Consider the following 27,631-nt stretch of genomic DNA (forward strand, 5'->3'; position numbering starts at 1 on the left):
GGTTCGGGTCGGGGTTAGTAAATCTTCAAAGAACCGGTATAACCTGTTATACTTTCGGATTCAGATCCCAACAGGTTCTTTGGTTTAAAAATACATGATTTATACCTATTTTGTAACCAAAAAATAAATGAAATAGGTTCTTCGGATTTAAAATACATGATTTGTATGTATTTTAATAGCCAAAACATAAATAAACTCGATTTAAAAATAAGAAAAGAACATCAATGTGATCATTCAAAATCAAACGAAAAATAAACATAGTTATTTATAGAAAAAACCAAATAAATGAAAGCATAAAACAAAAAGTAAGTTCTCATGAAATGATAAACATTATTTAATGAAAAAAACCAAAAATCTACAAACATTAAACTTCAACCACCACCTTCAATCATCAACCTATAGATAGTTATTTTAGAAGTTCAATAATATCTTTTGGATATATACTAAGAATTAAGATCATATTTAGTAGAAGTTTTTTGTGATTTTAAATGTTTCTGTTGGAGTTAGCTTGAAGCCCAAGCAATGATTTATGATTTGGATAAATCCTAGTTGTATTATGATCTTGAAGGATAAAGATCATTGAGTGATTATCAACTAGGAATAGGATAAATTACTCTCTTATATATATCATGTCGTATGTGACATTATGATTTACGAGTTTTGCATTGTGAGTTTAACCTAAACGGCTTGAGAGTATTGTTCTTGAAGCTTTGATTGTTTGAGTGAATAAGAGAAGGACTTCTTATTGATTTGGTGATCTTGTGATTCTATATTTGGTATCAGAGCTTTACAAAGATCTTATCAAAATCAATACGAAACATCCATAGCTATGTCAGACGAGAAAGACGATACCATGAAAAACAAGGAACCAGGTCACTCTGCTGTCAAATTTCCGATGTTAACTACATCTAACTACACCGTTTGGAGCATCAAGATGACAATCGCACTAAAAGTCAGCGAGGTGTGGGAAACCATTGATCCTGGTAGTAAGGATATGAAGAAAAACAACATGGCGATCGCATTCTTATTTCAGTCCATACCGGAATGCTTGGTGTTACAAATCGGCGTCGTCAACACTGCAAAGGATGTTTGGGAAGCGATAAAAGCACGAAATCTTGGAGCAGAAAGAGTACGAGAGGCTAGACTGCAAACTTTGATGGCTGAATTTGACAAATTAAGGATGAATGATGGAGATACCATTGATGCATTCGTCGGAAAGCTTTCTGAGATCACATCAAAAGCAGCAGCTTTGGGAGAAGTAATTGAAGAACCTAAAATAGTGAAAAAATTCTTGAAAAGCTTACCTAGAAAAAGATATATTCAGATCATTGCTTCGATTGAACAATTTCTCGATCTGAACAAAACAAGTTTTGAGGAAATAGTGGGAAGACTCAAAACTTATGAAGAGAGAATTAAGGATGAGGAAGAAGAAGCAAGTGATGATCAAACTAAGCTCATGTATGCTGAGTCAGAGAGCTATGGAGGAAACAGAGGTCGTGGACGGAGTGGTCGCACGTCGTGGAGAGGAAGAGGACGTGGACGTGCGTTTCAAAGCCAGAGAGAGGCATATCGACAGCGTTATAATGGAGATATATCACACATCACGTGTTTCAAGTGTGATAAGCAAGGTCACTATGCGAGTGATTGCCCAGACAAACAGCTCAAGCTCTCTGAGACCGTGGAGAAGAAGGATGATGAAACTCAAGAAGCTGATAACTTGATGATGCACGAAGTGGTTTACTTGAATGAAAGAAAAGTGAATCCTGCTATTTATGAGACTGAAACTGATACAGAGAATGTATGGTACCTGGACAACGGAGCTTCTAACCATATGTGTGGAAATCGGAGGTTCTTTATCTCCATAGACGAAAGTATAACGGGCAAAGTAAGATTTGGCGACGACTCTATAATCAACATTAAAGGAAAGGGCTCTATAAGGTTTGTGTTTGATGGAGGAGAGAAAAAGGTTCTGAGGGATGTCTACTACATTCCAGGGTTAAGATCTAATATTGTAAGCTTAGGGCAAGCAACTGAAGTGGGCTGTGAGGTTCGTATGAAAGACAAGACACTATCATTGTTTGATAAGAATGGAGGACTAATGCTCCGGACAACAAGATCAGGAAATCGTCTCTACAAAGTCACGCTACACGTTGATCTTATGAGTTGTCTGCAAGTATCAGTGTCTGAATCCTCCTTATGGCACGCTAGACTCGGTCACGTGAACCTTGACACACTGAAGTTGATGATAAGGAAAGAGTTTGTTACTGGCATATCAGATGTTGAGGTCAGGAAGGAGACATGCGTATCCTGTTTACTAGGAAAACAAGCTCGAAAATCTTTCCCACAAGCAACATCCTTTCGAGCTTCTGCTCCACTTGAGCTAGTCCATGGGGACTTATGTGGTCCAATCTCACCAAGAACACCAGGACAAAAGAGATATGTCTTCGTGTTAATTGATGACTACACTAGATATATGTGGACCATACTAATGGGAGAGAAGAGCGAAGCGTTTGACAAATTCAAAATCTTTTGGTCTATTGCTGAACAAGAAACTCAGAGTAAAATCAAGATGTTTCGAACAGATAGAGGAGGCGAGTTCCTATCTCATGAATTCAGGGTCTATTGTGATGAAAGAGGAATCAAACGCCATTTGACAGCTCCATACTCTCCACAGCAGAACGGAGTTGTTGAACGACGCAATCGTACTCTTATGGAGATGACTAGGAGTATTCTTAAACATATGAATGTGCCTAACGAGATGTGGGGTGAAGCTGTGAGACATTCGACATATCTGATAAACAGATTAGCAACAAGATCATTGGATGAGAAAACTCCATATGAGATGTTACGATGCAAGAAACCAAATGTATCACATCTAAAGGTATTTGGTTGCGTCTGTTATGCAAGAACTGAGACACCAGGGAGGAAGAAGCTTGATGATAGAACGAGAAAGCTGGTACATTTAGGAACGGAGCCTGGGAGTAAAGCTTATCGCTTGCTTAATCCTGATACAAAAAGGATTATAGTAAGTCGGGACGTAGTCTTTAATGAAGAGGAAGAATGGAGATGGAACAAATCTAAGAAAACAGAGCACTCTGTTTCAGGTGAGCTCGTAGTGAGATTGAGACATCAAACAAATGGAGATGAAGAGAGTAGTCAAGAAGATGAAGATGAGACGACTGAAGAGACTCAAGTGAACAACGATACGATCGTGATAGAGGAGCAGAGTGAAGAGGATGATGATCAACCTGCGCCAAGACGATCACAACGTATAAGCACAAAGCCTTCATATCTCGATGATTATATACTACTAGCTGAGGTTGAGAGTGATAGACTATTGATGATTGTGAATGATGAACCATGGGATTTCAATGAGGCGAGAAAGTTGCAGGTTTGGATCAATGCTTGCAAGGATGAATTGTTTTCGATTGAGAAGAACAATACGTGGATATTATGTGACTTACCTGCAGGAGTTAAACCGATTGGCCTGAAGTGGGTATTCAAAATAAAGCGTAATGCGGATGGTAGCATCAGTAAGTTCAAGGCTCGTTTGGTAGCTAAAGGTTATGTTCAAAGACATGGTGTAGACTACGACGAAGTGTTTGCTCCCGTGGCTGCATCGAGACAATACGGTTGATTGTGGCTTTAGCTGCGTCTGAAGGGTGGGAGATTCACCACTTAGACGTCAAGACGGCGTTTCTCCATGGCGATTTAAAAGAAGAAGTATATGTGGTTCAACCGGAAGGTTTCGTTGTGAAAGGCCAAGAGAATAAGGTATACAAACTCAGGAAAGCACTCTATGGACTTCGCCAAGCTCCAAGAGCATGGAATATAAAGTTAAATACAATACTGCAAGGTCTAGAGTTTCAACGTTGTTCCAAAGAACACTCTTTGTACCGTAGAGAGACAAAAGGAGAGCTTCTTGTGGTCGTCGTGTATGTGGATGATTTGCTGGTGACAGGAACCTGCTTAAAGATGATACAAGCTTTCAAAGAGGAGATGGCTACTAAGTTTGAGATGAGCGACCTTGGTAAACTAACCTATTACTTAGGAATAGAAGTTATTCAAGGAGATGATGGCATTGTGTTGAAACAGGAGAGATACGCACTAAAGATACTTGAGGAAACAGGAATGAGCTCGTGTAACGCAACTCATGTGCCAATGGAACAGAATGCAAAATTCTCTAAGGCAGAACACGAAGTTAGTATTGATGAAAAGGAATATAGAAGATGCATTGGCTGCCTGCGTTATCTACTACACACTCGACCTGACCTATCCTTTAGTGTAGGTGTGCTCAGTAGATATATGCAAGCTCCTAAGGAGTCTCATGGAGCAGCTTTGAAACACATACTAAGGTACCTGCGAGGGACTTGTTCTCTCGGACTTAGGTATGCGCGTGGAAAGGATGAGGTGCTAGAAGGATACAGCGATAGCTCACACAATGTTGATGAGGATGACGGGAAGAGTACGACTGGCCATATCTTCTATCTTGGTAAAAGCCCTGTGACTTGGTGTTCTACAAAGCAGGAGATAGTAGCGCTATCTAGTTGTGAAGCAGAGTTTATGGCTGCGACAGAGGCTGCAAAGCAAGCAATCTGGCTCCAAGAAGTCCTTGGTGAGGTAGTTAATCAAGACAGCAAACGTGTGATAATAAGAGTAGACAATAAGTCTGCTATACAACTCATGAAGAACCCTGTATTCCATGGCCGTAGTAAGCATATTCATAGAAGGTTTCACTTCATTAGAGAGTGTGTGGAGAATGAACAAGTGGAGGTAGAGCATGTCCCGGGAACTGAGCAAAGAGCTGACATATTAACCAAGTCACTTGGAAGGATTAAATTCAAAGAGATGAGGAGTTTGATTGGAGTTGAAGATGTGAGTGGGTTCAAGCTTAAGGGGGAGATTGTTGGAGTTAGCTTGAAGCCCAAGCAATGATTTATGATTTGGATAAATCCTAGTTGTATTATGATCTTGAAGGATAAAGATCATTGAGTGATTATCAACTAGGAATAGGATAAATTACTCTCTTATATATATCATGTCGTATGTGACATTATGATTTACGAGTTTTGCATTGTGAGTTTAACCTAAACGGCTTGAGAGTATTGTTCTTGAAGCTTTGATTGTTTGAGTGAATAAGAGAAGGACTTCTTATTGATTTGGTGATCTTGTGATTCTATAGTTTCGGGTTCTATCGGATACCCATTTAAGTTTGGGTTCGGTTCAGATTATACTCATAACCCAATATACCAAAAAACAAGATCCATTCGGTATTTATATCGGGTTCGGATCGATTCGGATTCATTTTTATCGGACCGAATTCGGTTTGGATTTTCGGGTTCGATTTATCTGCCCAGCCCTACTTTTTCTAATTTTGTTTAGTGTTCGCTTTGAACAAAACGCAAATCATAACTACCCGAAGCTTCAAACAATTATGATCAAAATTATTTTTTCCTTCTCTCCTAAAAAGATTAAAAAGTTTGGAATAAGATTAAAAAATTATTTCCCTCATTTTCATTTAATTAGTTGAAAATCAATACTATTAAAACTGGAACATGAACTATTGATATATGTGTAGTCCAACTATTTTAGTATAATTATTAAAATCTCTTATTAATCATTTAAAAAATATTATACAAACGAAAACACAAATATAATTAAAATACAAATATAAAAATTGATTTTTCTAGAAAAATGTAAAACAAAAAAATATATCCGCCCTTAAAAGGGCTGATGAAAATCTAGTAGAGTGATTAAGGGTGAACCATTTTTTCCTCTCTTAATTTACTCTAACTCAATCAAATAATCATATACCTTTATTTATTTATTTTATTAACAAACACTAGTACGATACTACGATATAACAGGGTAGAATGCAACATAAGTCTACTGTTTGTTGAACATGATCTAAACACATAGACAGTTTTGAATGTTCGAATAATAATATATGATCTAGACCTACACGAGGACAGCTTCACCTTCAAATTTATGGACCTTGCTCTGGAACAGCTCCAGCTTCTTCGTCACCCACGAATCCTTCATCTCTATCTGCCCTAGCCTACCCGCCACAGCCGTCACCCTCTCCCTACACTCCTTCATTTCCTTCTCCCTCCTCTTCAGCTCATCTCTCAGCTCCTCCATCTCCACCTTCCCTTCCTTCATACCCTTATCGCACTCCTCTTTCTCCATCTTCGCCGCCTCGTACCCTCCAAAGCACTCCACCGCCTCCCCCAGCTCCTCCACGTCTGTTTTGAGCCACGACACGTCGATTCTGACCGAGTCCATGTCCTTCACCACCGCCGCGATCTCGGCCACGCGCGTCTTCGACAGGTCTCTCAGCGCCGTCGACTTCAGCTCCATCACTGCCGCGGCCAAGGACTCTAGGTAGAACGACCTCGTCGATGTGGACTGCAGCTTCGACGAGGCGGCTATGTCTCCGTGTTTGTCCATGATAGCCTTGAGCGTGGCGGACACGCAATGACGCACCTTGTAGTTAGCGACCGAGACGTAGGCCGCCTCGGGCTGTGTCTCTTCCTCGTAGTAGCTCTCGAGCCCGCGCATTTTGGTGATCTCCTGCATCGTGAAGCTCTCGGACTCGTCCGGCAGCTCTGGCGGCTCGAACTGCCTGTCTTGCTCATAGGTTTCGGCCGTGGTGGTGATCTGGTACTTGTAGTGAACCGGCTGCACATCATTATCTGGCTTTTAAGCATATTTTTTTTAATTACTTTGGTATTAAATAGATGGGAGTAAAAAAAAAAAAACACACCGTGCTGCTCCCTGAGACGCCTCTGGAACGACGTCCAGTTGAAATCTCTGGAAAGAGGTAGGTGGTGGAATGGTTTTCTTCGTCTTCGTCGTCGCTGGATGAGTAAAATGGTGGTGGTGGATAGCGGCTTGTGGACCCATGGAAAGGACTCATGGGAGGGCTGCTACGCGGTGTGACATCTGCATCTGCCTCGTAATGATCTTTACCTTTGTTATCCCTTGTGTGCGGCGGCGGGCTTCGGGACGGATGAAATGGACTCGAAGGAGCGCTCCTCTGCGAAGTTAGATGGCCCTCTGCCTCATACCTTTCTCTACTGTAGTCTCTCCCTCGAAATTCTTGCTGCAATACAAATATAACATCTGATTTTTCTTTTTTTTTTGGTTCTGAATGACAAAGAATGTAATAAAACATACAAAGATTCATGATCAGTACCGTGTTGTAGGGAGTTTTAGAACGGCTTCTGGAGGGGTGAAAGGGGCTCACATTGGCCTCTGCCTCGTGCATTCTCTCATGCAGCTCTCTGCTAAAGTCGGTAGACCTCCTACGGCGATCAGGCTGTAATTATAGGCCAAACAACCAATAAACGTTTTGTTCAAATTGTTCCTCATCTATGGAAGAAGCAGAAATGAGTGAGTGAGTACCGTGCGAGTTCTGGCAGATCTAAAGGGGCTCAAGGAAGAATCACTCCTTGGGGTCACGTCCACATCAGGCTCATAAGAAATGGCCTCTGTTCTTTCTTTGCCATTCTCTCTAGGACGCTCGGGCTGGAGTATAAAACTAAGGATCAAAACCATGAAAAGTGAAAGATCATAAAGAGTCGAGAGTAGACAGTACCGTGCTATATCTGTAGACAGGAGGCCGGTGGCGGGAATTGGGGACGCGTTCAGAGGCTTGTTGTTGTTGTTTCCAGTGAGTGGTATGGTGATCAGAGATTGGGAATGCATACTCTGATTCCGATCTTTTTATGCCGTAATAAGACACCGGCGGAGATGATCGACCCTCGGTGGGATGAGGAGGACTCGAAGGGTTGCTCTTGCTAGCACTTTTGTGACCCAACAATCCTGGAGACAGACAGACAGACATACACCACTTTAGTCTTGGTTGCCACTCATATAATCTAATCCGGTTAGATGGAAAAAAAACTAACCTGCTCTCTTGCCATGCTTCTCTCTGTTTGAATTAAAAAAATCCATCCTCTGATTGATTGTTATGAACAGCCGCTTGATATCCACCAGACAGATAAGACAGAGAGTCCAACTACTCTACTCTTAATAGTATATCGATGGAAGAAATTACGTGGTGTGGTCTTGGTATTTAATAACCTGACCATGACAATACAACTCACACTGACTTGGTCAATTCTGGCAACCTTTCCCTTTATTTGTTTATATAAAAAAAAATTAGATAGTTGTTGTCCAAAAAAAAAATAGTTACCCACGCTATACATGAACTATTAGTTTATTTGGTTTACATTATTTTCTTGTTTCATTATAATTTCTGGGTGTGACAAAGTTATATGTGATTGTTTGATGTTTATATAAGTGAATTCATTTTTAAATTGCATGTAAATTGTAAATATGATTGCTAATATATGTCATCAGAGGATTTAAAAGAAAACTATACTGCTTCTATATATTTGTAAATGGTGAAATGTTTGTAACCTACTTTCAGTTGATCTAGGGTTCAGTGTATTTCACGTTTAACAATATTGCACAAATGAATAAAAATAAAGTGAACCAATAAAGAAAAACTATTTTCTACGTATAAGCTAATGTAGTTAAAAAAAAAAGATTGTATACATATATTCAATGCATTATAAAATGATCAAATTTGGTACAAAGTAAAATGTATTTTTATTAACTTGGGAGTTATTCCCAGTCTATAGAAGAAATAGACTAATTCATTTTCTAAAAGAATGTGCAACTTATTGATGGATTCTTTCTCCAGATATTTAAATGAGGCTAAAACTTAATTTCATATCTACGAGGCCACGACGTAGAATGTAGTGAAGTGTCTTTGAATTCGGGTGACAATTCAGAAAATGACACAATAATGCGTTTCAATATAGTTTTTCAAAGATTGATTGGTACGAATTTAGTATGTTCTTTGAATTGTCTTTTATTGAATCATGACCGTCTCGAATTATTTATAGCCCCGTTAAAAACAGTAATGGTATAATTAATAATGTAATAAAGTATTTTAAAAGTTTATAGTTTAATTATATAAGATATTTGACGTCTTTTTGAAATTATAAGTTCTAAGTATAGTAGTATGTCTAAAATTTTAATGTTTTATATTATAATATATATACTATTATCAAAGTTTTAATTTTTTTTTTTCATTCAGTCCATATTTGATCGCTCCACTTATACATACTAATAGATGGCTTGCTTTGAACTATACGTTTTAAATGTGTGGGTAGGTGAAACAATAAGACTGTATCTACATATGACTTTTTTGAATTTAAAATGGAGTGATATTGTTTTAATAAGGAGGACAATCAAATGAAATATTTTTTTGTTTCTACTAAAAGTACAATGAGTTACTATTTTTTTGTCAATAGTGTTACTATTTTTTTTAACCATCACCATGTATAAAACTAAACTAGATCATGGCCCGCTCGACCGAGCGGGAGTCAATTTTTTTTTATCTTTGTTTTTACTAAATGTTATACATGATCGCAATGTGTATTAATATAAAGTTTTGATAAATAACAATGTGTACTAATGTATTTAAATAAGCAATGTGTTTAATTACTAAATTTGATTTTTAAATTTTATGATAACGTAAAGTAGATTTTTCTATATTATTTAAAATATATAGTGCTATATATTTTGTATTTTCAACATTTATTATACAAAACTTACATTGGGGTATTATTTATATGAAAATATGTGTAACATAATATATTTATATATTATATAAACACATGCGCACCCGCACGGATTTTATTTTTAAAATTTATTCTATATTGTTTAGTTTTATGTAGTATCGAGTTTGTATAATTCAATTTTGTGTTTATAGAACAATATCAAAACTTTCTTTCGTATGTAAAAATAACATTTTGCAAGCGCGAGTTGTGTCTTTTTATTGTAACACAAAATTTTATATAAAACTTATGTTTTTTGTACATTACGAAATTTAATTTTTAAAAATAATTATTACGTAATTTCAAAGTGAATTTTATCTCTGAGGTCTAATATATTTGGTGTGTAATGGTTCAAAGCATTTTCAATGTATATTATATTTCAGTTTGGTTTGTTTTTAGTATTATTGTATAAGTATAATACTATACAATATTATTATATTCTATACAATATATGAAGCTATGTGTTATTTGTTTTAGAAAGTAGATTAGGCCCAACGTAGTTATTAAAATAGTCATATCAATATGGCCAATGAAAATATACTGATCAATTCAAAATGAATTGTATGGGGTAATTATAGAACAGTTAATGTTTGTAGTATTCTTAGTATATCTTATTTAAATCGACATGTAATAAATGTAAAAGTCATATATGGAATATGGACAAAAAGAAAAAATGTATTTAAGGAAATATATCAATGCAAAGTTAGAATATGGTACGTATTATATATACAGAATGAGATATTTAATTTAAATATATGAGGTCCACTTTTAAAAATCTACCTAGAAGAAGTTGTAATGTTTCTGTTTTAATAAGATAGATTTTGGTCTGTAATTTGAGATTTTGTACGATTCATATTTGACAGAAAAATGTGAATCATTGGAGAACAAAATTCACCATGCTTTACTCTTTTTGCTAGGGTATCAACACATTTTGACATGTACCAAATCCTTGGTTCTCCTTGGCCATGGAAAACCCTAGCCTCGATCTGAATCTCGAAGAGCAAGAAAGTTTGAGGTACTAGCGACGTCAAGTTCCAAATATCCCATTTTAAGTTATTCAACTGTTAAAGAAATGATTCAACATCCTCATTATTATGAGTAGTCTAACAAAAGAGGAAGAACCATATGTGTTTTATTTTGAGCAAATTAGGTAGAAAACAAAAGAAGATAGCGAAATTAGGCAAATGCCAAAGACCAAGAAGTTAAGTCTACGTGTCCGGATAAATACAATCAGAATGACGAATATAACCCTCCTGCTTAACGTTTATACTTCCCTTAGCATTAGGTTTCTAGGACTTTGTCTGACAAAAGAGATTTAGTTAGATTTAGCAAATCTCATAAAGATATCAACTTCGATGAGAGAGAAAATACAATAATAATAAAAAACTGCTAAATTTTTTTTTAGATTTACAGATGTAAGAAAAATTATGTTTAGATATAACCGGTACCATAATTTGTTAGCTGAATATTTAGTCGAATATAAACCTAAACAGATTCATGATTTTAACTTAAAACCATAGTAACTACCCAAAACCCAAAAATACTAAACCCTAAACCCAATTGTAAGCCTGGAACCCAAACACTAGTCATTAAAATCTAAACCCTAAACCCAATAGTAACCCCGAAATCCAAACCCTAGTCACTAAACCCTAAATCCAATACTAAACCCTAAACCAAATAGGGATCCCTGAACCCAAACTCTAATGTCTAATCCTTAAACCATATTTTTTGGTTTGGTTATCTCTAAACCTTTATACAAAGTTACAAACACATTTATTCCCAACTCTACCCCTACACCTCCACGTAAGTGTAAACAAGTTAGCCAGAAAACTGATTTCTTATACAGTTATTTATCTAGTTAACCGGATAACTTGTCATTGCACCCTAAACGATAATGTATTAAAGTTCATCTTAGCCGGATATTGTTATAATTATCCGTCAGTTGTAAATATTGACTGGTTAAATATTTTGACTCTATATTGCAGGTAACTTTATAAATCTAGTTAACCGGATAACTTGTCCTGGCACCCTAAACGATAATGTATTAAAGTTCATAAATCTAGTTAACCGGCTAATATAATATTTGACAGGGTATTGTAGAACTTACATCGATCGTCTATTGCTGAAGTTGTTTGGTTAGGGAGAATGGTATCGTCGTGTAGATTGTGCAAGTCCATTTCAACTTTTAGTTGCCTGGAGATGATGAATTGACCAAAACGCCCAGAGAAAGATGGTTTCTCACCGATATCAACAAGCTTCCCAAACGGTGAGCCTCTGATGATATCTATTTCTTCAGGATCGAGAGCCCGAACGGTGAGCCTCTGATGATATTCGTCTCCTTCCATTTTGTGACTGGATTCGCAGAAACATGGGTTTAGCTCTGGATTTTGATGATATTGAGAAGAGAGAGATATATGGTGAGAGTAAGAAAGTGAGTTTTCTCTCGGAAAGTAAAGATACTTCTTGAGAATAAGAAGATTTGGGAAATCTTCTAGGATTGCTTTAGATTTTAGAACTGACAAAATCTCTAGTTAAGTACTTCCTATCTTATCTCTCTATTTTATATACTCACGCTGAATTAGATGTAGGGGTAGCAGAGTCTCAAAAATTATATACAGTGCCCTAAAAAGTGGTTTTTGGTAGAGAGCTAATTATCGCATAAGTCTTTGGTATACATCCAAATTTCTCTTTTATTTTTCTATATAATATAATTATTTGAAAAAAAATTGTTGTTGACCAAAATATGGTTTAAGAATATGAATATTTGATTTTTTTTTGAAGGAAGATTTGCAAGTTGCAACACATTTAATGAGAGATGATGATCGGTCGATGTTCCAAAACAGAATCCTCTTTCCCTGGCTGGGATCATCAGTTCACAAGTTAGTAGTATATTTAAAAGCCCAAAGTTTAGACAGTCCGGCCCATAAGAAGGTGGAATTTTACAGTTTCGGGATCTCAAGATCTGCAAAAAAGGGAGAAGAAAGATGATCGTTTGCGTCTCCGTCGTCGGCCACCAGGTCAAGTTAGCAGCTGGCTTTACATTCCGATTTCTGATTTGATTTGATTTTGATTTGATCTGACTTTTACATTTCGGTTTCTAACTTCTGGATCCATGAACAGAACAATCCGCTTTACATACAGAGCTTCACCGATGCTGATGATGCCCTCAAGCTCCACCACGTCGTTCATTGCTCCCTCGACGTCATCGAAGAGCGAGGTCCTTTCTTGCTTCACTTCCATGTTTCCCCTTTATTTGTTTTTTTTTTGTCTGGATCGCATTTGCTTTGGTTGGTTTTATTTTTTTTTGTCTTTGAAACATGTCTTCAATCTGTTTTTTTCAGTGAACAATCCCAAAACCACATTGAACGAGGCTTTTCTTGGCCTACTCTATCCGACACTCAACTACAAAGTGTAAGCACTAAGCCCCTGTGTCACTCTACTGTCTGTTGTTGATACTTATATTGTTTCTTTGGGTCCTTCCTTCTCTTCCTGCTGCAGGTATGGTTACTTGACTAATACCAAAGTGAAATTTATACTGGTCACAACTGATTTGGATGTCAGAGACACCGATGTCAGAAATGTAAGAGCCAGCTTTTCAATCTTCTCTGAATAAGCTCATATTCTTTCTCTGTCTGCTCATACTTTTGTTCATTCTTACCACCAATTTTACGAACAATAGTTTCATTCTCCTCTGCTTTTCTACAGTTCTTCAGGAAATTCCATGCTGCCTATGTAGATGCAGTCTCAAACCCATTCCATGTCCCTGGCAAGAAGATAACCTCTAGAACCTTTGCTCAAACTGTGAGCAACATTGTCGGATCATACGGTTTGAACTGACCCCTCGTACTTGCTTTGTGTGCATTGGAGGAACTGCATTTCTTTTTATCATTTCTCTTGTTGATATCAACGCTTGGATTGTTGTAAGAAGAATTATTGGGTTCACATGAATGGATATTTAAGTTTGTTTTTTGATGGAAGATATTGTAATCTTCAATCGAATCAGAACGTGAGAGATAATATGGGACAAGTATCCACTACCAAACTTAAACAAAACCAATATATATATATCTTAGTACTCCTCCCCAGATAGATGTACAGTGAGTCTTGATAATGATCTCCATTAAATGGTCGGGTTAAACGAAATTCGTCTGCAAACATGTGTTTATTTTCAAGGAAAGAGAGATATCTAGAGGCTGCTTGCAAATCGATTTTCAACTGTGTATGATAGTTAAGTCAGGAGTTTTTATTAATGTTCTCAAAATTTTCCAAATGCCTTCGATTTTTGTTGTAAGATGTATAGAAGAATCATATTTACTCCAACATACATTATCACTTCTAATGGGAAGATCATATGTTTTTTTCCTAGTTTTTTTTTTGACATCATGTTTTTTTTCCTAGTTATAAGGGATTAATTTAAGATCATATTTCTTATTTGTTGTTTGTTCTCGCAATGGACATTATCTCAAAGAAGTTCAATAATGAGTGATGGAAGGAGTGTATGCTCCTCTTGTTACGCACTTGAGCTTTGCTGGTAATTTTCTAGTGTTCTTTAATGGTTCAAATGGTCTCTTAATAGTATAGTATCAATTCTTGATGAGTTTAATCTGATATGTAACCTTGCTATCAAAAGATATATGACCGCTATATTTCCTGATTAAGGGGTGATGATTTTCAATTCAATCAGGAGTTTACATATACGTTTATTTGGATTTAAGTAGAGCTCATTCTAGGTAAAGTTTTAGAAGTTTTCTAATCTATTTGAAAGATGCAAAACAAGACTATTAGCCTCTTCTTGGCAAAGTAGCTCAGAGATTTACATCTTGGATATCGATGTTCATTATATTATAGACAAAAATCTTTCGCATCGAAAATTGAAAAAGATTCTAAGCAATATATAAAAGAGATGGACTAATATACTTATCACCAATTTATTATAATTTAGAAATCTATCTAATTTAACATGGTATTAGAGTTCGATCTACATAGTCTAACCTGATCCACAAAGATCCGACCAAAATCTGTCTCATCGATAATTGCCCAAACATGTGGCAGTGGCTTAACACTCTTTGTTGGTGGAACCGGAAGATTATAGTCCAGCACTATGAAGTTTTTGTATAAGATGTGGGTCAAATTTTGTATAAAATATATATTAGGCTTAAGAGTACATTAATATTGGACAGAACCCGTAATTAGACCAAGAAGGTTGGGAAATAAAAAGAGACTTGTCCGAACGAGTTTACCAAACCCAACATACAGTGTGAAGTTGAAAGGAAAAAAAAACGGGAGGACGAGTAACGCGGCGAATGACTCAGTCCGCGTCAGAATCCGGAGGCGCCGTCGCTGCCAAGAATCTCGCACGTGGGGACCCTGCTCCTTTCTCCAACCCCCAAGTATTCCATGAATCTTCTTTTACGTCTTCTCTTTTTTTTTTTAATATACTGTATTTATACACAAAGACAAGAATATCATTTTATCATTATCTTTTCGGATCCCGATTCCATCATCATTTCTCGTGCTCCAATCAAACCTGTTTTTCCTGTTGTTGATCACAGATCCCATCTGATTCTCTACTTTCCCGTAAAAAGAAAAAAGAAACATCAGGTTGTTCTGAATCTGAACATGGATGATTACAACAGTTTATCAGATTTTCTCAAGGAGTTTTACATCCCTACTTACGTCCTCTCGCCGGAACCATCATCGGAGACTCCGGCACTTGCCATCGCTCCACCTCAGAGTCCGGTCCTTGTCTTCATCAACTCCAAAAGCGGTGGTCAGTTGGGTGGGGAACTCCTCCTTACCTACCGCTCTCTTCTCAATGACAACCAGGTGATGATCTCATCGGTCGATGTTGTTTTGTTTTGGAGATTTTTTTTTTCTTTTATAAATTAACCACTGTCTTTTTCTGGTGCCTCAGGTCTTTGATCTTGGGGTAGAGACTCCGGATAAGGTGCTTCGCAGAATCTATCTTAACCTCGAGAAGCTTAAAGATGACGATCTCGCTTGTCACATTCGAGACAAGTTAAAAATAATTGTGAGTGAGGAGGAGGAGTTTGTATTAAATAAATAAATAATTACAACACTCTCTTTCTTTCACCATTTTTTGTGCTTCTTATTGACTTTGCAATCTTTTTTATATATTAGGTTGCAGGAGGTGATGGAACTGCTGGGTGGCTCCTTGGAGTTGTATGTGACCTTAAATTATCACATCCTCCTCCTATTGCTACCGTACCTTTGGGTACAGGAAACAACCTTCCCTTTGCTTTTGGATGGGTGGGTTACACTCCTCTAGATTTTGTTTCCTTACTAGTAAAATATCATAAGATGTATTTCATTTCATTCCAATCCAATCCCTGTTTTGCTTGCTCTCTTCAGGGAAAGAAAAACCCCGGAACTGATAGGACTTCAGTGGAGTTGTTTTTGGATCAAGTCCTCAAGGCCAAAGAGATGAAGATTGACAAGTATTGTACATATATCTCCTTTTTTTTTTACAGTTAAAGAGTTTGTGATTCTAGAATTAACTGGTGAATATACATTTGTTTTACTCTTTTAAGTTGGCACATACTTATGAGGATGAAGGCTCCTAAAGAAGGCCCTTGTGATCCTCTTGCACCTCTTGAGTTACCACATTCTCTACATGCATTTCACCGTGTCTCTCCAACGGATGAACTAAATAAGGTAACATAATATCTTTCTGCAACGATTGTTCTGACTCATTTTCTCTTATTTTGGATGTCATTTACTCTTTTCCAGGAAGGTTACCACACATTTCGCGGGGGATTCTGGAATTACTTTAGCCTGGGTGAGAATTTGTTTTTTCCCCCTACATATGCTTCCATCTACCTCTGGATTTTCACTGACGTGGTTGATGTGCTGTCATTAAACAATTGATATCCATGTGGCAGTCCTTTTCTTTTTGTTAGTATCATCAATTTCAGAGACAAATCCCCTTTGTAAGTGCAGGAATGGATGCTCAAATTTCTTATGCGTTTCACTCTGAGCGGAAGCTACACCCTGAAAAATTTAAGAATCAGCTGGTTAATCAGGTACCTTGTTCCTGAAGTTTCCTTACCCATTTCGTCGAAGTTTACACTGATGTTATTTTTGTTTTGCTAGTGTGATTACGCTTCCCTTTTATAAAAACTAAACAAGTAGTACACTCTTTGCATTGGCTTCACATTCCTTTTTTTTCTTTTTTCAATTTGGTAGAGTACTTATGTAAAGCTTGGTTGCACGCAAGGATGGTTTTGTGCCTCTCTTTTCCACCCTGCTTCACGGTAAGCACATTCTTTGTTCAGTTTCACTATTTTCCTGCTCCTAAGTTTCAGCTCCCCCAATTTCTCATTCACATATTTTTAATTTGTCTCCAACCTTGGGAGCTTCTTAAACATTTTTTCCAAATGTTTTCAATGAACTTGGGCCCAAATCCTTTGTTTTAACGATACTGTTTATAATGTCAGTAATTGGAAATTTGGCGCCAATAGTTATTCTCTGTATACATACATTCATTTCTCTGTTGGGCCTCGTTTGTGTGCCAAAAAATATGTCAAATCTGAATACCCTTCAACATCTATATACAAACATGCATCAATGAGCAACTTATAATTGGAGGAGTCATATTCTAATTATGAATGTGATCTTATGGTGGTTACGTATCTCTGTATGATATGTTTATACTCTATTGGCACGATACATTAGACAGTTCTATCATGGCTTCCTCTGCAGGAACATAGCTCAGCTTGCAAAGGTTAAGATTGCAAATAAAAATGGCCAGTGGCATGACCTCCACATACCCCATAGGTAATGTTTATTTCATTCAATCTAAATGGTCCTGTGGGCCAAGTCTCAGTCACGAATTTCATGCCATGTTGGATAGTCTTTGGGATTTTTCTGTGTTTGATCTGTTATTTACATCTCAAATGTGGAGTGCCCTATGCTGTTCAACCACGAATAAAAAAAATACTCCAATTCCTGACTTTTGGATCTGCTCTCACAGCATCAGGTCCATTGTATGTCTGAATCTGCCCAGCTTTTCTGGAGGACTAAATCCTTGGGGTACACCAAATCCCAGGAAACAACGCGATGTAGGGGTCTTGAATTCTCTTGACATTTTGTATATTGATATGGTAAAACAATATGCTTATTTATTTTCTTGTGACACAACAGAGAGACTTGACTCCACCGTTCGTTGATGATGGCTTCATTGAGGTTGTTGGGTTCAGAAATGCGTGGCACGGTCTTGTCCTACTCGCTCCAAAGGGGCACGGCACACGACTTGCCCAGGTAAGCGTTGTACAAACAGAAACATCCGATATGATGATTGAGTTGAGTGCATAAACGAGTTGGGTTTATCTTTGGGTGACTAGGCAAACCGGGTTCGGTTCGAATTTCGCAAAGGTGCAGCGGACCATACATTCATGAGGATGGATGGGGAGCCGTGGAAACAGCCACTGCCAATGGATGATGAAACAGTGATGGTAGAGATTTCACACCTCGGCCAAGTGAACATGCTTGCAACTCATGACTGCCGGTCCAAAAGCGTGTACGACCCTTCGACACCCCGCCATCAGGACGAGTATGATGATAATGAAGACGACTCGGTGGCTGAAGAAGGCGAGGAGTATAGAAAGTTTGGTGCTGCAGATACCTTCAAGATCCCTGATGAGGTTGATATCTCTCACCTTAGTTAAAAGACTGTTGATTCTATCTTATGCATTCTTCCTCAGATATTGTTCTTTCGTATTTTTCATTTTCATTTTCGCATAATGGTCGAGACAATAATATGTAATGAATGTATCTGGATCTTATTGCCGCTCGGTTCCCTGTTCTGTTCAGCAGCGAAGAGGCAAAAGGCGAAGCTTTTAGATGCTAAAACTTAAAAACTTAAATCTCTGCAATTCCTTAGCATATGTAGATTCATTTTGAGTGTTTTTTTTTTTGTTTTTTTAATAGGGAAAACACATAAATAATTCAAAAGGCAGGGCTTCTAGGAGGAATTGACGTACTAATCGTTGGTCACCTTCCCACTGAAGGCAGCAACTAAAGACACACCAGCCTAACAATGTATCTATAAACTACATGCATCAACAATTGTGTAAAAACTCATAAAATCGAAAGGGATATTTTGTTCTTAGGAATGAGCACACGTATGTCTTAGGGTCAAGTAGTTGCAGTTGTTACTAAGAACAATAAACAAAAAACAAAAACAAAAATTCACAAATTGATCGTTTATAATATCCATTAAACCAAGAAAGATAAGCTATTATCTCCCAGAGACTTGGAGATTGATTCGTTAGCTTTCTGGGATTCGGCTCTTTCCCCTCGCTTCTTCTTCTCCCTAGATAACCACAAGTGAAAATGCCCAATGTTAAAGGTTACACGAGACTATAGAGCAGCTCTTATGATAACCCTATAAATGCTGAAATAGACATAGATAGGTAGGTTTGGTTAGCATCAAATACCTCTCGACATACTCCTTGAGTAGTTCCTTGGCTTGGACAAGCTTCGAAAGCAGGTTGCGATACACATCGAGGTCCCGATCCACGCTTTTCTTGTTGATATTTAGGGATGCACAAAGCTGTTGTTCCATGAGACACACATAGAGAGATCCAAAATTAGAGAATGACAACCCAACACACTTGCACAATTGTCAGGGAACATAAAATATGGAATGAATAGGAGACAAGTAGTCAGGTATGACCTTGTCAAGGACGGTGGGATCAGTAGCACCTGCAAGCTCAAGCAAGCGAAACAAGCCAACAGCGAAGAACCTGCTGTAACTGAAACCCTCCTTACTCCCAGCTCTTTCTGAAATGTCCTTAAGAATCGCTTCAACTTCTCCCTCCTTAGACGAGAAGTCAACTAGTGAAGCAGAAGTCTGACTTCGCGCCCATTCCTCCATCTTCTGCGCATCAGTTCTATGAAACAAAAGAAAAAAAAAGGGTTCAACTCTATATCCTTTCAACTATTGAGAGAGGAAGAGGACAGAGAGAGAGAAAGCTGACCGGTATTGGTTAGGATCCTCATTCAAAGCTTGGACGTAGGCTTGAAAAATGGAATCACGATCCTGATCGCTGGGATAACCATCCATGAGCTGATCGTAGACAGTGACGAAGCCGAGGGCGAAAACAGGGTCGTAACGGTAAGTCTTTTTATACCTCATCAAATGCTGCTGTACGATGAGCTCCTGGAGGACGGTGTTGTAGATGCTGGGGATTGGTCGCTTGTACGCTTTTAGGAAGTTTGACTTTGTCTCCGATACAGGTGGCACATCTGAGATTCAAGGGATTTGCTAAATGAGACTTAACGAAATCAAAAGTAAACTTAGAGATTTTTATTTTTTTTACCGGTAACACTAGACATGCAGTGGATGATTAGTTTCGAAGAGGAAGTGGAAGCCCTAGAAGAAGTCAAAGAGTGGCGAGAAATCCTCCTGGAGATGGCGGAGACGGAGGCGAGAGGAAGAGAAGGCGTGGTTGAATTGGAGATCTTTGCGGATTGGCCCAGCGCCGGAAAGGAGAGAGAAGCGATTGCTGCAGCCATTTCGAGTCGGAAGAAGAAGGTTGGAAGAGAGAGAGAGAGAGGAGAGTTTTGTTATTGGGATTTGGGAAGAGGAGAGGAGGATGGCTTGGCCATGGGAAAGAGGGAGGATCAGTGGATCTTCTGACTTGTGAGGGTGGCTTATCCAACTCTCCCTCCCAACAAGTACAACACGTGTCTCTTCTGTGTTCTATCATCTACTCCCGTGTTAGAAAGGGGCTTAAGGCCCATGTCCTTGCTACAAACATATCCATCTCACATAAGGACATATCCATGTCGGAACCGAACTTGGGTTTGGATCCTATTAGAGAACAGTGTCAGTTACTTAAGCGGATTTTATATGTTTAGAACTGGAAAAGAAACAAATAAAAAAATAAATGGATTTCCGAATTTCTATAATATAGTTTATATATTTATAAATATTAATTATACATAGGTTTAGGAAATAAATTACAAATATACTCTAACTAAATTTTCACAAACTCTTTAGACTGCATAGCAAAATATCGGGTATTAAAAAAACTTATCAAAATTTAGTTGAAGTATTTATATAAAATTTTCTATTAATTTTTAAATGACCAAATAATTTAAAATACTATTTATAAATCGAAATATCCAAAACATGAATTACTATCATTTTTATTTGAAATATTTAAAATTATATGAACTATCCAAATTTATATCAAAAATCCAAAAGAATCTGATTTAACCTTTTAAACATTTTTATCCTGAATTAAACGAAAAATGAAACTGAAACTAAAATTATCTTGGATATTAACTAGTTACCAACCTCATTATTGAACCGAACTGAAAACCAAACTTAATTTTCTTAATATACGAACAGATCCTAAAAATCAAAGAACTGAAAAAATTAAAGCGGAACCAAACAAAAACTGAATACCATGATTACTTTCACCTGACATTCATTGAGTCATACCAGTCCACTGCTTATTCTCAAACACTATAATTGGATTATTGATGATCTTCTCACTCTTTTTTTATGGTAAAAGTAAGACAACTTACTCACTCGAATCAGATTTGACTTATTGATATGTTATCTAAGGTAATCCAAGACAACAGGGGTATTGGAAAAGCACAAACACCAACAAGGCTCCCATTAGATCCTCACAATTACCTATCAACAAAAACTACACCGATAATAGAGAATCAGAATGTAGGAGTTATGGTAGGAGATGACAAAAACTGTCTCCATCCAAATCACAAGTCATGCATACAGCTACCTAATTGTCTATGTATGATAGGAGGACTGATAAAGTGAAAGTACAAACTAGCTTGCAAAATTATCATAAGAATTCAGAGTTTATTTTTGTTGGGGTGGTTCTTGTTCATGATCTCTTCCCTTCTCATTGTGGTTAAAAGAAATAGGAAAGTGGTAATCATCCCAGAGAGGGCTTCCTTGTCCCCACTCCTCTGGAATTGCACTGAACCATGCCTCAGACCAACCGGTCTCATCACTCACCCCTCCCGCTGCCACCACGCTCGAATGGTCAGTTCCTCTCTCCCTTGCCTCCGCAGCAGACTCTTTCTGATGCAGTGGAGTTGACTCTTGCTTATTCAGAAAGAGTTCCGGGAAATTAAGCCTTGCGGTCTCTCCCCTCAGCTTAAAGGCCTCCCGGTCGTATGCCATAGCGGCCTCCTCTGCTGTATCAAATGTCCCGAGCCAGAGACGTGTTCTGTTTCTTGGCTTGCGGATCTCAGCGACCCATTTCCCCCAGTGGCGTTGTCTGACCCCTCTGTACAGCTTGGTGGCGCTGAAGGGTTGGATTAGCGATCTCGTTAGTTGAAGTGGCAGTGGCAGTGGCAGATCATTACCTTCTTGTCTTAGCATGTTCATCATCATCATTCTTCCGCTCGGGCTCAGTATGTCCCTCCAGTACTGCATCATATGTTGTTGCTGTTGCTGCTGTTGCACCTGCCGTTTAGGACCAAACGAGATCATTTGCATTTGCCTCGCGGGGTGGTCACACGGGTATGAAAACTGTTGCTGGTTCTGAATAGATGGTGGAGCAAGGGAAAAGGGAAAAGCGACCCTTGAAGAAACGGAAAGGGAAGTAGTTGGTGGAGGCTGATCATGAGTAACATAAGAAGAGGATAGAAGATAAGGGTTATGTCGGTCAATGGTCCTAATCTTTCTAAGGCTTCTCTGCGACGTCGAGGATGTTTCTCCGACAAATGGCTTCCACATGTCAGAACCTGAACTATCTGTAGCCTCCTCTGGCTCCATCTCATGATTATCTACTTCGCTGGTACAGAAGCTCATGATGGATTTTCCCTTGTTCTTAGACGTATCCATATATATAGAAGAATGTGTCAGCAGATGATCCACCGGAGAATATAAAAAGACAAGAGGATGGCTTCCTCTTTGTTTTATGGAAACAGAGGAATAGCGGGAGAGATGTGTGTTGTGTGTTTATGAAATCGCTTTCCTCTTTATATATCAGAGCCGAGCGGGTGGCTCTTGTTAAGTGAGAGATGTTGACATATATCACTAAGCAAAATATCCAACTCCTCTCAGGTCTGTGCCATGCACTCCTCTGTTTCTTTTTTTTTTCTTTTGGACGGTGTGATTTTTACGTTCTTTCTTTTTCTTGCTAATTATTGTCAACATTGATGACAGTATGGTCGGCTAATCGCGGCTAAGGATACATGATGAGACTGAAACAGTTGATTACGACGTCACCTGTATTTTACCGTTACTCTTGTTATCATTATCTCTCAAATGTAATTAGCTATTGGTGGTCAAACTTAGCTGTGACTTTTTATATTGTTAATTTGTAACGGACTCAATAAAGTATCTCATGTACCCATAACCACTAAGCTATCAGTAGGCCATTCATAGATGGACTAGACAGCTGTTCGGATACATAGGCTCCTAGAAGTTTCGTCAACTCTTTTTTTTTTTTTTTTTTGATTAAACGTCAACTCTTTTTTTTTTTTAAGTTTCGTCAACTCTTAACTAGAAGTTGTAGTCAACCTTGATACTGAATGTTTTCAACACACATCTTCACAGTATATATCACATGGATATATGGAATTAACAAATCATGAACTAACCAATTTCTTAAACTTTCGGCAAGGAGGATAATAAAAACTCTAAACAAGTAATTTAAAAGGAAAAACAAAACAAACGGGTTCATGTCATGAGAAGAAGTCAACAGCTTAAGGCTTTAAAGTCGGTGAATCATGAATGAATGGGCCAGCTCTCTCCACTTCTCCACTTTTTCCCTTCTCTCTCTCTCCAATAATAAAGTCTAGGCTTCATTTTTACCCCGATCCAAAGACCAAACTAGAATCAATCCAAAAAACGATTTGGGTCGGGTATGAGCAACGTCATGTTACCCTATTGGATCTCATTCTGGAAGATTCGGAATCTTGAACCCGATCCAAACCAAACCCGATAAGATAAAAATGAACCTGAATTTTAACCCTACCCTAATAATCTAATATCTACAGCATGTATATGGTAAATTTCGGGTGCAAATTTTAGGATAGAGTAAAATAGATTCGAATTGCCTGAATTATACCTGAAGTTTATAAAACATATCCAAAATTACAAAGTAACCGATCCAAAACATTGAAATAAAATTACAAAAGAAAAAACCGATCCAAAAATATAACAAGATCCGAAAATATCTAAAAACCCCGAAAACTGAACGGAGACCGTTTGCATCCGATTATATTAATTACTGTACATGTACAAAAATTGTGACCGAACGGACCCAGTCACCATGGATCAGCATACTTAGAGACATACTTGTAGAGTATCAATTTCTCCCGGACGAGCTCTCCGACTGTTCATCGATTTTTCTTTTAATATCGAGTAATTTTGTTGTTGGATCATAAATGACTTTCTTGTATACATGATGCTATGAAGATGGACAATTCATAGAAAAATATATTGTCCATAATTTATAGGAAATTGTCCATATTTTATAGGAAAGACAAATACTCCTTATGTATCATTATAAGTGATATTTAAGGTTTTAGCACATAGATTAAGAAAATACTAACTTGTATAAAATTTACATTGGTTATATACAAATATCATTAAATGAGAATAATTCAACCAATAAGAAAAAAACAGCATTTTGTAATTGGTCACAAAATTCAAATGCTATTAAATTCTACATAGAATAGTGAGAACATCAATTATTTTGGAACAAAAGAAAATTTTTTAAACACCACTTAGGGTCTAACTGGTGACCAAGGAACGGATATGAATAATGCATTCCTTAATGTTCCTAACAAATTTTACCATTCACAAGGAATAGTCGTTCCTTTTCATTCCTTCTCATTCCTTTAATTGTAGAGAATTAAAGAATTAATTTGTTCCTCACTGAATTTGATATGGAATAACCATTCCTCATCATTCCCATAATTTTATTCTCATCCATTATTTTCCTATTTGTTCCTAACATTCCCGAGATGGTTACCAGTTAGACCCTTAATATGATACAGAAGGAATATGTTTTACCTGAAGTTCTGCTTTAATTGTCATTGGCGATTTTTTCGCTTAATCTTTCTTACCAAAAGAACAAGACATTGTTCAAGGTCTAAGGTAATCGTACGAGACCCTCCTCCAGTTGACATTTTTCGGATCAAGATCTACACCAACAATTTTAAACCAACCCTATTGACATTAGAAAAGAAATCCCCTAATGCAAATGAAATGAAATTACTCGAATGTATTTCTCAATGTTAATTAAAAAGTTAACAGTTAAGTTTTATGAAAAAGTGTTTAGCGATTGGATCTGGTGATAAAAAAAATTTGTAGATGTTTTTGCAGAAAAGTGCTAAATAAACATTTGTTTATTTGGTGATTATGTGTGGAATACAAAGAAGAAATGAACGAAGAGTTTATAGTATATATTGCTACGGTTGATTTTTAGATCTTTTCTGAAAAAATGATTGCTGATTAGTAATGTTCATTTGCTTAATGAGTATTGACTTTAGTTTTATCTGACCCAAAACCAACATTAATGATTTGATTAAACTAACCAATCAACTTACATAATTTGTAAAACGGTCTGGCTTTGGTTTTCGGACCAAAAATACAAACAGAAAACTCACTTACCTCGTTATCTAAGATATGACAAATGTTCTACTGTTTTAAAATTATTTCTTAAAAAAACATTAATGGTGTGGGAGTGCATTAATGTAGGTCACACAAAAGAAAGGCAAGAGCAGGCAAATTGAAGGTGACTGTATACAAAAGTAGGTCTTTCAGTTTTGTACAGAGGAAGCTCATGACAATAACCAAAGCAGAACGAATGAAGTTTCATCAAGTTTTTAATTAGGCTTCGCTTCTTGTGATTCCTCTAAAATTTATATCATTTCATACGTTCGATCTTGTTTTCATGTGACCTTCCCTCTTGCCTACCGTGAGTCTCATCAATTTCGTAGAACGCTATGTTAACAATCCACGTATCATATATACACCTTACTTTCTCGCCGTACGTATACCACACACACATTACTTCATCCCACTTCCTAACTTATATAATTTTACTACTCGTTCACAGAGTAATATCATGAAGTCATTTCTTCTCATTGTCATATTCCTCTCTTTCTTTGTCGGCTCTATCTTCGCTAGTAGGCATTTTCCGACGCCCCCCTATCCAAGTATGTATGCTCTTCTCTCTCACTCTCTTTAATTTTCCCACCTCTTTCACTATCTTCAAGGTCTTTTAACTTGTTCAATTATGTTTTCGTGTGCGTGCGCAGGTCATCATCATCATGTCGGAATGGTGACTAGGAAAATGAAGCGTCAGAGGAGGCCGGACACGGTGCAGGTGGCTGGGTCTAGGCTGCCTGACTGCTCACACGCGTGTGGCTCATGCTCCCCATGCCGTCTTGTGATGGTTAGCTTCGTGTGTGCATCGTTAGCGGAGGCTGAGACTTGTCCTATGGCTTATAAGTGCATGTGCAAGAACAAATCCTACCCCGTCCCATGATGAGCCTCTCTTACACTTAACTCTATGCATTCAAACGTTTTGTTTTGTGTTTTTTTTTTTTAATGTTTTCTTTTTTTTTCGGGTAAACGACCATGTGTACGTATAAAATGCATCTTTTCCCTTCTTTTAAATTTCTCCACTCAGGACTGGTAGGATCGATACCTTAAACACAGTTAGACGAAACGAGATTAGTTAAGTTAAGCCATTCAAAAGTGTTGTAGACTAAATTGAAAGAGAAAGCCACTCAAATCATTGGGCTCTTCTAGTGAATTGTGGCCCATGGGCCATGACACCGCATTTCTGACTGCAACAACCAAAGTTGCAGAAAGAATAATATTAAAAGGGCTACGTCTATACGTTGTTGGCTGCCACCAAACTTTGGAGGCTCTCTAATAATTAGCACACTCCATTCTACGCATTTGTTACACACCATCTATTTTCAACCATCTCTTCTCACCTTCGTTAAATGTTTCCACAGTTAGCTCAATAATTTACTATATACACCACATACATCTTCCCTCCACAAGACAAACAAACACAGTACCTTCCCAAACTCTTCTCAATAACAATAAAAAAAACAAATGGCTTCGTCCCTGCTAACACCCGCAGCAGCAGCAGTCACTGTCATGCTTCTTGGCCTACTGCTTGGATCTGCAGAGCAAGTTAGCGGACTGCGTCATGTCCCTAAGTCCCATAAGACCACCACTGATGTAAAACACCCTGATTTTCTTGTCACCATTGAGCCCAAACCAACTATTCTCATCCCCGGTGTTGGAAGGTTCTTGCTTCCTCCCAAATGTAAGAAACCATTCTACCCTTACAATCCTGTCACCGGAGCTCCCCTTACTGGTGGGTCTATCGGTGGCCAAATCCCATCATATGGTGGTGGACAAGGGGGCGGAACTCGCACCCAGCTCCCTGGTGGTGATGATACGCTTGTCCCAAACCCCGGATATGAAACTCCAACCCCGACCACTGGAGCTGGAGCTGGAGCTGGCGCTGGAAACAACGGCCAAGTTCCTCCGGTGCCACTACCCTGATTTCTTTTTCAATATCTGTCAACAAATAAGCATTTCTTAGATGCAAAAGGGTCTATGAGTCTTACCTTCTGGTTTACTAGCCGTTACCTTATGAGTCATATGTTTGTCATCTCTCTCTTTCTTTATGGATCTCTCTGTAACAAGAGAGAATCTTGTGTCTTGTTCTTCACTCAATGTTGTCATCTATAGTATTTATTGACATTCCATTACATTTAAATATCAAAATCCTTTTATGAAAAATGTACTCGTACTCATCCATTCCGCATACTTAACACACTAGATGAAGAAAAGTACACAATCAAAGCTGAATACACTAATCAGTAATCACCCCTTCGAATTATTCCCTACAAAATGAATGACCAAACTAAAAAAAACAAAACAATTACAACCTAATGGTACGCTGATGCAAAACTACAAAAGGGACAATGGAAGCCGACCACTGTGG

General features: G+C 37.8%; 7 protein-coding genes across 8 annotated transcripts; 4 read left to right on the top strand and 3 right to left on the bottom strand.

Moving 5' to 3' along the window:
* Positions 1-5,798: 5,798 nt before the first annotated feature.
* LOC108811621 (uncharacterized) lies at positions 5,799-8,072 on the bottom strand. The gene is made up of 6 exons (XM_018583690.2): positions 7,914-8,072; positions 7,601-7,827; positions 7,408-7,530; positions 7,199-7,321; positions 6,767-7,105; positions 5,799-6,681 (listed from the first exon to the last, which is right to left on the bottom strand). The coding sequence occupies exons 1-6, from the start codon at positions 7,957-7,959 to the stop codon at positions 5,959-5,961; spliced, it is 1,581 nt and encodes a 526-aa protein (XP_018439192.2). The 5' UTR covers positions 7,960-8,072; the 3' UTR covers positions 5,799-5,958.
* A 4,403-nt stretch (positions 8,073-12,475) lies between these two features.
* On the top strand, positions 12,476-13,602 carry LOC108811625 (uncharacterized). Its single transcript, XM_018583694.2, has 5 exons — positions 12,476-12,652; positions 12,756-12,852; positions 12,977-13,046; positions 13,134-13,215; positions 13,341-13,602. Exons 1-5 carry the CDS (start codon positions 12,620-12,622, stop codon positions 13,470-13,472), a joined length of 414 nt encoding a protein of 137 aa, XP_018439196.1. The 5' UTR covers positions 12,476-12,619; the 3' UTR covers positions 13,473-13,602.
* A 1,251-nt stretch (positions 13,603-14,853) lies between these two features.
* LOC108811622 (diacylglycerol kinase 5) lies at positions 14,854-18,765 on the top strand. Of its 2 annotated transcripts, none has more exons than XM_056989408.1 (14): positions 14,854-14,993; positions 15,188-15,461; positions 15,550-15,666; positions 15,777-15,905; positions 16,008-16,093; positions 16,187-16,310; positions 16,386-16,434; positions 16,596-16,678; positions 16,842-16,909; positions 17,358-17,432; positions 17,629-17,716; positions 17,799-17,915; positions 17,999-18,298; positions 18,585-18,765. In XM_056989408.1, exons 2-14 carry the CDS (start codon positions 15,255-15,257, stop codon positions 18,630-18,632), a joined length of 1,491 nt encoding a protein of 496 aa, XP_056845388.1. In that variant the 5' UTR covers positions 14,854-14,993; positions 15,188-15,254; the 3' UTR covers positions 18,633-18,765. The 2 variants fall into 2 exon arrangements, with proteins under 2 accessions (XP_056845388.1, XP_018439193.1); XM_018583691.2 differs by having other exon boundaries at positions 14,867-15,025.
* Positions 18,723-20,323, bottom strand: LOC108811624 (protein THYLAKOID FORMATION 1, chloroplastic). The gene is made up of 5 exons (XM_018583693.2): positions 19,979-20,323; positions 19,637-19,904; positions 19,333-19,549; positions 19,094-19,209; positions 18,723-18,969 (listed from the first exon to the last, which is right to left on the bottom strand). Exons 1-5 carry the CDS (start codon positions 20,172-20,174, stop codon positions 18,873-18,875), a joined length of 894 nt encoding a protein of 297 aa, XP_018439195.1. The 5' UTR covers positions 20,175-20,323; the 3' UTR covers positions 18,723-18,872.
* Positions 20,324-21,256: 933 nt separating this feature from the next.
* LOC108811623 (ethylene-responsive transcription factor ERF053) lies at positions 21,257-22,644 on the bottom strand. The gene has a single exon (XM_018583692.2). The coding sequence runs from the start codon at positions 22,483-22,485 to the stop codon at positions 21,493-21,495; it is 993 nt and encodes a 330-aa protein (XP_018439194.2). The 5' UTR covers positions 22,486-22,644; the 3' UTR covers positions 21,257-21,492.
* A 2,799-nt stretch (positions 22,645-25,443) lies between these two features.
* LOC108810333 (protein EPIDERMAL PATTERNING FACTOR 1) lies at positions 25,444-26,283 on the top strand. Its single transcript, XM_018582454.2, has 2 exons — positions 25,444-25,814; positions 25,917-26,283. Exons 1-2 carry the CDS (start codon positions 25,724-25,726, stop codon positions 26,144-26,146), a joined length of 321 nt encoding a protein of 106 aa, XP_018437956.1. The 5' UTR covers positions 25,444-25,723; the 3' UTR covers positions 26,147-26,283.
* Positions 26,284-26,661: 378 nt separating this feature from the next.
* On the top strand, positions 26,662-27,395 carry LOC108813190 (putative cell wall protein). The gene has a single exon (XM_018585671.2). The coding sequence runs from the start codon at positions 26,728-26,730 to the stop codon at positions 27,184-27,186; it is 459 nt and encodes a 152-aa protein (XP_018441173.2). The 5' UTR covers positions 26,662-26,727; the 3' UTR covers positions 27,187-27,395.
* Positions 27,396-27,631: the final 236 nt, after the last annotated feature.

The sequence above is a fragment of the Raphanus sativus genome, chromosome 6, assembly GCF_000801105.2.
Source record: "Raphanus sativus cultivar WK10039 chromosome 6, ASM80110v3, whole genome shotgun sequence".
Classification (NCBI taxonomy): domain Eukaryota; kingdom Viridiplantae; phylum Streptophyta; class Magnoliopsida; order Brassicales; family Brassicaceae; genus Raphanus; species Raphanus sativus.